The sequence below is a fragment of the Castanea sativa genome, chromosome 3 (assembly GCF_040712315.1).
Source record: "Castanea sativa cultivar Marrone di Chiusa Pesio chromosome 3, ASM4071231v1".
NCBI lineage: Eukaryota > Viridiplantae > Streptophyta > Magnoliopsida > Fagales > Fagaceae > Castanea > Castanea sativa.
The window spans coordinates 8,983,478-8,993,864 of record NC_134015.1 but is presented as its reverse complement, the minus strand read 5'-3'; the positions used below and the strand labels follow the sequence as shown (position 1 = coordinate 8,993,864).

At 31.0% G+C, this 10,387-nt stretch overlaps 1 protein-coding gene across 1 annotated transcript; it reads left to right on the top strand.

Moving 5' to 3' along the window:
• The first annotated feature begins 6,274 nt into the window (after positions 1-6,274).
• Positions 6,275-10,132, top strand: LOC142627987 (zinc finger protein GAI-ASSOCIATED FACTOR 1-like). Its single transcript, XM_075801903.1, has 3 exons — positions 6,275-6,775; positions 8,142-8,538; positions 9,073-10,132. The coding sequence occupies exons 1-3, from the start codon at positions 6,598-6,600 to the stop codon at positions 10,022-10,024; spliced, it is 1,527 nt and encodes a 508-aa protein (XP_075658018.1). The 5' UTR covers positions 6,275-6,597; the 3' UTR covers positions 10,025-10,132.
• Positions 10,133-10,387: the final 255 nt, after the last annotated feature.

Here is a 10,387-nt window from a genome sequence, read left to right as displayed (position 1 = left end):
AATGAGAAAGAAAAGAGAGGGGTGGCAATGACAAGGTCAAGAGAGAAAATGACAAATGAGTAAAAACATGTCCCCGCACCTCCTCTCTTGGGGGAAGGAAAACTTGCAGAAAGCAAAGCAGGATGGGTTGAGTGAGATAGAAATTTTTTGCCAATTCCAACCTAATCGTGCCACACTCAAAACTTTAAGGAGATTCTATGTTTAAAAAAAGAGTACCCATGTTAATGAGTTCTCTTAAAGTAATTGTTAATAAATTATTTTAAGAAAGTTTTGATATCACTTTTATGGAAATAAAAAAAAAATTGTCAAAACAATTAATTGTTTTTTTCACATAAATTTTTTTAAAAAATATTTTTTAAGCCAATATCCTTAAGTTGTCCGTTAAAATTTCTCTTAAAAAAAATATGAGTTCTTGTATTATTTTTTTTTCCCCATTTTTTACATAGAGTAAACCAATAAAAATAAATTTATTAGAAAACACTTTTTTTTTTTAAAGAGTTTCAACCTATAGCGTTCACTCCTGATGATAGTTCATTATCATCAAACCAAGACACCAATCAGTTTTTGGTGTAGGTGGGGATTGAATCCCAGATCTCTTATACAACCATCAGAAACTTTACCAGTTGAGCTAACTAGAACCCACGAAAACACTTTTAAGTGTTCTATCAATATGTTGGATAAGCAATATTGCTCGACTTTTTCTCTTTTTTTTTCCCTCTCCCTTGAAGCATTTGGATTGGAAAGCTCATAAAGTAGGTAGAAGATGAGAGAAGTGGATAACTTTTAATCATGTACATACCCACGTAACCATGGCATGTTCGGTAGCAAACAAGAGCATGTTTCAGAGCAAAATGTGAGATGGCTAGGAATAACATTGCTGGAATCTTTTCTTTTTCTTTTTTCTTTTCTCTAATCCCTAGCATTGCTGGATTGGAAAGCTCAGAAAGTAAATAGGATAGAAGATAAGGACAACATTTAAGCATATTACACTTGTGACCTTGTCTATGTTAGGTATATCAAACAAGAGCATGTTTCAGGACAAATTTTGGGATGATTGTACCTAAACTATTAATTTAATATTGTGCTGATTTAAAATATATGTTTTTTAATATCTTCATTAAACAAAATCCATAAATTCAAAATTTATTAATAATGACTGCGTATTAACATGACATGAATTTAATTAATTACTGCAAAGTTGATGAATATGCAGACACCTATTGGTATCTGTTGCAACTTGCAAGCCAATTAAACCTATCAATCTCATTATAAAATGTTTATGACTATCTTATTTTAAGAAGCGCGTCTTTTTCACCTGAGAAATGTTAGTGGGTTATCAATAAAAAATTGGCAAACATGCAATTTACATCCGCTAATTTTGGTCAGAATTATTTTAAGTTTAAAATTGGTTATTTTAGCCCAATAACTTTGAAACAAAAAAATAAATAAATAATATTCACTGGGAATGGGGTTTGGGTTTGCAAAAAAAAAAAATTATCTAACTAAAATTACCAATTTCAAATTTAAAGAATTAAAATAATATTTTTTCAAAGTTAGTGGATTAAAATAATCAACTTCAAATTTAAAAGATTAAAATGATTTTCGGTCTAAATTAGTGGGGTCTAAATTGCATTTTTTACTAAAAGTTCCATGCTTTTTTTTTTTTCTAGAAAATATTGAGATGGTAAATTGTTAATTGATCAATATCATTTTCGCATGCACCATCTCCTATACTATACTTTTATTGTATATAAATCATAACGTCCTAGGTCAACAATTATTATAAAATGGTGAAATTTTCTATAAGATTAGACTATTATCTTTAATTGATTATATTTTTATTTGTTATTTAATTTGTCCATCATTTTTTTTTATTATAATTCAACAATTAAATAAGGAAGTATCAGTTGTAATGACTCATTTTTATCCGTCAAATTTTAAGCGGCCAGCAGCATCCCAATCATTTATAAAGACCAAAATACCCCTAGTTTAAGCTCAAATGTTCAAAAACACCCCTACATAGTCTGACCATCTAGGAAGTTGCCCCTACTTCACGTGAATGGGAGAATTTATGTATTATTGTCGGGTCCTTTTCGAGAATGATATGAGCAGTGCACACCCGTGATCTATAAGGGGTATTTTCGTCATTTAAATGTTCAAGGCGGCTGCTGATATGTAGTAGTGGCAGTTTCGGTGTTTTATGGGTTGTAGACAGTGGTATTTTGGGAACAATATTTTTGCTTTTGTGAAAATATCACCAGATAAGGACAAATTTTCAACTGGAAGGTCCCGTCCGCCAGCAATGTTTAAAATAATTTAAATTGTGGGGCCAGAAAATAGTGAAATACCTATTTTGCCCCTAGAGTTCTACAGTATTACCAAATCGCCACTCTTTGTTTTCTCATTTTCCCTTGAGTAGAAAGAGGAAACTAGAAAGTTTGTGTTTGAAAAACTTAAAACAATATTTAAAAATTAATAAAACCATCATTAAGAAAAAAATTATGTGAAATAGTCCAATTTTTGGTATCAAGATAATTAGGGATAGGACATTGAATCCCTTGGTTTGAATGGTACATCCATGATCTCTTTTATTGGGAGCGAGAATTATTTATTGTTGCAAATATATAGATCACACCTCTCACATAATATAGATCTCACAAATATATAGTAATCATATTCTATGAGAGGGATGTTCAATTCAAATGATGAGTAAAATATCCTCTTCTTGGAAGTGTGTGAACTTGAAAATTTTGTGGACGAAAAAATGGACTATTAATGTTAGGCAGATGGTGACATATTTCGCATTTTCTTTTTAACAAAATCAAAGGCTTTTGTTACTTACATCTTTTCATAACCCACAAGTTTGGGAATGTATATAGTAGACTCTTTGATATTTCTTTCAAGTAATATAAGAGTCAAAGACTCTGTAGCTAAATTGGTATCTTCTCATGTACAAAATGTTTTGGGGTTTAAAGAAAAAGTTTTCGAACTGCGGATTTAACAGCATGTTGTTATCATCTCTTAAAAAAAAAGTAATATAAGAAGTCATGCAACATCATCTAAAAGAATATCCATTTATGCTCCTTAAAAAAAAAGTAATATAGGAAGCCATGCAACATAATCGTAAAAGAATATCCATTTATGCTTTGCTTCATTTGATTATAGTTTTTTCTCATTCAAATGTGAATTGTACGCATAGCTCTTGTACTTCCAAGAAGTAAAGCCAATTTTCTTGAGGCTGAAAAACATATACAGCCAAAATCTACGAATATTTTATTTCTAGCCTTCATTAAGGATTCCGATACCTACGAAGTCAATATTAAGAAATTGAGAAAACAACATTATTTTAAATGCTTTAATTTAGGGGTATATGGAATTAAACTCTATAATTTCAAAAGTAACCAATTAAATTATGGAGTTTAAAAAATAACAAATTAAAAGCAAGAAATTGCGTTTGGGGTATAATATAGAATGTGGATTTAATTTGCTAATTTTAAGCTCTCATGGTTTAATTTATTATTTTTAAAACTATATGAGTTTGATTGTTTTAGATAGGTGGATAGTGGGATGGGAGAGGGAGGGAGAGGTGAGATTTAAACCACAAACATCGACAACATAAATGATGTCATTACCACTAAACTATCACATGAATCTCTTAAAATTATATGATAAATTTGTTACTTTTTGAAATTTCATGATTTGAATTGTTACTTTGAACTAAAAGTTTTAATTTGTTATACCCATAAAATGTAGGATTTAAAATACAAGTTTACTTGAAAAAATTTATTTGCTTGAAGTTATATGTTGCATAGCTCCAGAAAGAGCTAAGTTTCTACCATGCATTAGAGGCGGGTGTCTACATAAATGGCAATGCTTCTATATTTTCTCCAAATATCAAATGACATTATTGTTCTCATTTTGCCTTTATTGCAACTTTTTTTTTTTTTTTGCAAATAATAAATTTATTATCTTGTACATTTGGTGTTGAAATTAGTTACTTATGGGATTCAAACTCCTCATTTATAACTTTTTTTTTCTTTGCAGTCAAATATTAGAGTATAAAAGCGTCATAATAAGATCACACCGGAATATTTGACAATATGATAATGAAGTGATGGGCTAAATGAGTAACATTTTCAAGGCTTGAAAAAGGATGTGTTCTTTGACGGTGAGGTTGTTATTGGTGGTGTTATTTCATGAATGGACTTAAAAGACAACCATGCTTAGTATACTTTGTAGCAATTAAAAATAGATAAATTAAATGAATCTATGATGACAGTGTTTGTTCCATTTGAAACGGATAATTATAGTCAATGTTTCTAACTTGATTAAATGAGAGTTATAGTTGCAGTATAACTTATAAGAGGAGTTGTAATGATATGCAAGCATAAAAATTACCTGAATATGTAATAAGGCTAAAGAAATATATGGCAATACTACTCATACATACTGTGTTTAAATGATTTTTAATATTATTTTGTTTTGAAAGTATAATGGAAAGCATGATTCTGTGTTAAGACTTAAGCATTGGGATGAACAAAACACCTTTTACCAAAAACATAGCCAAGTTAAAATTTAAACACAAGTCTTACATAAAAAGTATATTTCAGGGGTTACCTGTGCTAGTAATACAAAAGAACTTCATAAAATATTTAAGACCAATGGATGTACTAGTATTGAAGAATAATCTTCTTCAAGCCTAATTCAAAGAACAGTGATTGAGGCTCTGAGTAAAAAAGGAAATAAAGACAGTTCTACATGACCCTATTGAGAGGTTTTTTTTTTTTTAAATAAAACAAATATATATATAAGCAGAGACCTCATTTAGGAAAGTATGAAATTCTGTCAAGTGGCACATTGTATGACATTCTTTTCATTTAGGCCTCCACCTTATTTAAATTTAGCATTTACGTCAAACTATTAAGTAATGACAAATGCATTTATTTCAATGTATTAATAAAATTCAAAGAATTTGTATACATTTATAATTTTACATGCTTTGAATTTACGGATGGATCTAAAAAGTCATGGGAAACATAAGAATAAAAAAAAAAAAATCAATATTCGACATAAGACTAACTTCAATGTAGAATTGCAAGAGTCAGATTCAATGAATTGGATAAATATTATTTGTCTCCACATTTGTCCAATATAAATCCCCATTTCCATTGGACTTGAAAATTAAACTTCCATAATTTTCTCACAATATCTTTGTTTTTCTTTCTAAGAGGTATGTTAATTTTTAAAATATTACGTTCATCTCAAATATTTTGTTTAAATTTTATGTATACGTTTTTACTTATGTAGCATTGTAATTTATTTAGGCTTATTTTTTTCGTATTATGTGCCAATTAATATTTTTTGGTTTTCTGTATAATGCATATACTTGGTAAGAATATATTTTTGGCTACTTTTAATTCAATTAAAATTTAGAGGTTAAATTGTAATATTATTGCATCACTATGATATTATTTTTTCCATTGTTGTATCATGAAATTATAGAAGTTTTTATAGCTAATTGATATATAAAACATAAATAATACAAGAAAGACACCTAAGAATCAACAAGTTTGTAGGTGACAATGTGAACTATGATTTGGTGACATTTCTTGGTTGCATGAATTATATGAATTTTCTCTCTAATGTATTTAGTTTGAATTTAGTTTTAGTTGAAAACCTCATAGATTAAATGTGACTAACAATAATAGTATTCATGAAATCAATGAGTCATAAATAATTTCTTACAAAATTAATGCACCGCGTATCGCGCGGGATATCAACTAGTTTATTAAATAGTTGAGAAATGAAAATTTGAATTCTGCACGCTTCTGTTAAAAGTACCAAAAAATATCAATTGATCATAATAAAAACTTGACTAAACAAAATTTTTACAACCAATCGAAGAGATTATTAGATTTTAGCCAAGTTTTAGAATCTGTTTGGATACCGTTTATTGCTGAAAAGTGAAAACTAAAAGTACTATATCAAAATAATTTTTAAATGTGTAAATAGTGTACTAAAAGAAGTTAAATGTTTCAAAAAATTATTTTCAAACATGCAATAGTCCAACATCTCTCCTGGCCTCCGGTGGTAATTTTTAGTTTACTTTTTTTAGTTAAGAATAATTTTTTTTTTGGTTTACTTGAAACTTAGGCTACAATATCTTAAACATGTGCATGAAGGAAAAAGAGCAGAAGGGCAATTCCATCAATACCCAACAAAGTTAGGGGCATATCTATTGTTACACCCAACAGTGACTTAAAAAATACATATTATATATTCATTACAATACAAAGCCAAAGAAGACCAGGTTCTTGTGTTCTTCTTGTGCCAACAAGAACTCTCTTCTAAACCAGAAATGAAGGAGAATTTCCTGGTTTTTGTCTTCCTCTAGTTGCAACAAATCCCATCTTTTCTGTCTCATTTTTTTATCAATTTTTTTTTTTCTATTTTTATAAACTATCTTCTTATAAAAGAGCACTAAGAACAAGGAAAAGAGAGAAAGAAACAAGCTAGCTAGTGTGGAAAGGAGAAAGAAAGAAAGAAAGACAAAAAGTTTCAATAATACCCCCTCTTTTTATCTTTTGTCTTTGTTCAATGTCAAATATCACAGGTGGTGAGGCTGGGAGCTTCTCTTCTGGCAACACTGGTGGAGAGGAAGTTCAGCAACAAGATGAGCAACTCAATCACTATGACCCCAACAATGGTTCCACCACCCAACAACAACAGCAAGCTCCACCTGCTAAGAAGAAAAGAAACCTACCAGGAACACCAGGTTGATTTCATTTATTTCATGAACTTTCATAACTCATATACCACCATATTGATTTTCAATTCTCTCTCTCTCTCGAGCTTTTTTTTTGCTTCAACTATTGTTTGAATCATCACTTCTATTTGATTCAGATTAATAGTTTTTTTTTTAAGTTTTAAAGTTTTGGACATGTTGAATCGGATAGGCTATTGAAATGGGAAAGAATAAGAGAGTTTTTTTGCTTTTAGATGCTTAGTCAAGCATGATAGAAATAACTCAATATTTGTTTTGTCGCCTCTCTTACTTTTTGTATTTTTTTGGCTTGTGATTTAAGTACTTTTTTCTCTGTTCTTGAGCAACTTCATACAATAAATAAAAATTTAAAAAACCAGGGTAAAAAAAAAATGATGAAATGAGTTTTAAAATTCTATTTAGTTCATAAGCAACTTGATACATAAGCTTAGTATTTCATGGTCAAGCCCATATGTTTTGAGATCAAAAGAAGGACCCAAACAAAGTATTTGGAGATTGATATCATTGTGTTGAAGATAGCCATGAAGAAAGATTTCTAATTTAATTTTTTCAGTGCCTTACAGAATGTTGAATTATTGATGGCTAAGTAGTTGAAAGGGGTTCAATTATTGGTTTGAGATTACAATCATTGTAGTGAACTGTAGACTAGACTTACCTTGGCCGCCCTTCTCCTTTTTCTTTTTTGTTTTTGTTTTTGACTGTTTGATGTAAAGACTCACACAATCTTACTCTTACCCATTGAATATTTGCAGTTTCCCTCACTCTCTCTCTGACACATCAATGATCCACTTATTAATCCTTTTTTCCTTTTCTTTTTCTTTTTTGGCCAGTATATTCAATTTCTAATGCTTTTGAGTTTTTTATCTTTCTTTTTCTTTTTTTCTTTTTTTCTTTTTATCTTTCTAACATGCATGTCCAGAGTTTTTGAATATCTTATTTGGGATCGAAATGTGTTTTAAAAAGTCAGTTGAGAAAAGTTGGAAAAATAATAACTTCAAAAAATAATCCTATTTATCATGAAACAAGCTACCAAGCATTCCAAAAGTTTTTCTTCCAAAAACAGAAAAACTTTATATTTTCCCATTAAAAAAAATATTATATTTCAAGTTTCGCATTGCATTACTTAAATTGATTCCACTTCTTTGTGCATAATATTTCCTTTTCTCCACTTTTCATAAACATCCACACCCACGCATAGAAATTATTGAAAGGACTCACATTAATTATTAGTTTCTCACCAAAAAAAAAACATTAATTATTAGGTTCTTTTTCTTTTGTCAATGAAAAAATTGAAGCCACAAGAATTATACTTGAAGAAGAATTTGATATATCTTTTTGTATTAAAATCCAAATGCAGACCCAAGTGCTGAAGTCATTGCTTTATCACCAACCACCCTTATGGCCACAAACCGATTTGTGTGTGAAATTTGCAGCAAGGGGTTCCAAAGGGACCAAAACCTTCAATTACATCGTCGAGGCCATAATCTGCCATGGAAGCTCAAGCAAAGAACAACCACTGAAATCAGGAAGAGGGTCTATGTTTGTCCAGAATCTTCATGTGTCCATCACAACCCTGCTCGAGCATTAGGCGATCTTACAGGCATTAAGAAACACTTTTGCAGAAAACACGGTGAGAAAAAATGGAAATGTGAAAAATGTTCCAAGAAGTATGCAGTGCAGTCTGATTGGAAAGCTCATTCAAAGACATGTGGTACAAGGGAATATAAATGTGACTGTGGCACCATCTTCTCCAGGTTTGCTTCTCAATCTATATAACTAGTTTAAAAATAATCTCTTTAATTATTCTTTTATAGAATTGCGTGTGCATGATTCATGAACAACTCGAAGTTGAACCTTAAGAATACGAAATCTATGGTTTTGAATTGTTGTTTTGAAAATCTAGTGTTTGTTTTTGATATTGGCTTTTCTTCTAGATAGTGCTACCTTTACTTAAAGTCTTAGTTTGACTAAACACCTAATAAAGTTGTTTTTTAGGCCAAAGTCCTAATCTTGCTTTTTATTTAATTGTCATGGATTATTATATGCCATAAGATAAATAACCTTAAATAATAAGAACTTGCATAGCTTTGGTTAAAGCCTGTGTTCTACGAGCCCTGAACACCCTTGTCAGCCAAAAAACAATAGTGTTCAGTCCTACACACAGAAAGTAAAAAATAAATTAAATAAAGTAGTAATTATTTTATCTCTCTCTCTCTCTCTCTCTCAGTGGTGATCTCATCTTGTTACTCATCCAACTTATTAGACTGTACATCTCCACTGTTATTCAGGAGAGATAGCTTCATCACACACAGAGCCTTCTGCGATGCCCTATCTGAAGAAAACAACAAAGCAAAGCAAGGACTATTGTCTAACATGGGACAAAACTTACCAGGCCAAGTTCATCCCCAGCTCATGTCCTCAATACCCATCAACAACAACAATAACTCCAACACAACGAGTGGAACATCCGGATTCAACCAATCTGATACTAAAGTACCAATATCTTTGCCCCAAGATATCATGTCCTTCTCTACAAATAAACCCTTGAACATGGTAGGAAGCCTCTTTAGCGGTCAAAGAAGCATTTCTTCTTCCTCTCCTTCACTTCAACTCAACACGAATTCCTCGAGTTCCATTTTTGAAGGAAATGGACACCAATTGGCTGGCTTAGCAGCACACATGCCTGCCACAGCTTTGTTACAGAAAGCAGCACAAATGGGTGCAACTGTGAGTACTAGTGGCATGAACTGTCAAGTAATGCAGAATAATAACTTTGGTACAAGCATGGCACCACCATCATTTAGTGCAATTCAGCCTCAAAATGATCAATCATTCATAAACCAGTTCATCCAAAAAGGCCAACATGGAAATTCATATGAGAATGGCATGCCCGATAACCTGGGAATGACCAATATGGGAATGTTGAGTGGTCTACTTGATCAAAACAGTGCATTATTAAAGAACATAAAGCATGACAATAGCAACAGTAATAGTACTGTATTGCATGGTGGAGATTCAAAAGCAGGGTTAAGTAGCTCCATAAAAGAGTCTAATGGGAGTGAGGATATGATGACATTGGATTTCTTGGGGATAGGAGGAGGAGCAAGACATGGGAATTTTTATGAACTACAGCAACAAAAGCAGCAAGAAATGGGGTTTGAAGGAATTGGCCAAAGAATTCAGGGATTGAGTCACTTTCAGCAACAAGCATCAATGGAAAAACCCATGTGGGAGGTTTAAGAATATATGACAATGTTTTTCCAAATTGCTTCAATACCTAGTTGCTAGAAAAATACTTCTTAGTCCTTGATGTAATGAATTTTTCCCATATATTTTCTTTCCTTCATACTTTTTTGTGCCCAATGACATTACCCATGAAAGAACCAAAATGTCTTGCCAAAGAGTGAGGCATATTGGACATAAGCAGTGACAAAGCAATTTAGATTAATGTTACTCATCCAAAAAATAGAAAAAATAATTTGTAACATTTTGAATTTATTAGGCTCCATTTGATCGCCATAGAGATTCAAAAAACTAAAATAATAAATTAAATTAAATAAAAAAGAAACGTAGCTGCTTTCACTCACCTTTAAACAGAAAAAT

Coding starts and splice junctions, on each gene's coding strand:
- LOC142627987 (XM_075801903.1), top strand. CDS start 6,598: ATGTCAAATATCACAGGTGGTGAGGCTGGGAGCTTCTCTTCTGGCAAC. Junction 6,776..8,141: donor AAACCTACCAGGAACACCAG/GTTGATTTCATT, acceptor ATCCAAATGCAG/ACCCAAGTGCTGAAGTCATT. Junction 8,539..9,072: donor TGTGGCACCATCTTCTCCAG/GTTTGCTTCTCA, acceptor ACTGTTATTCAG/GAGAGATAGCTTCATCACAC.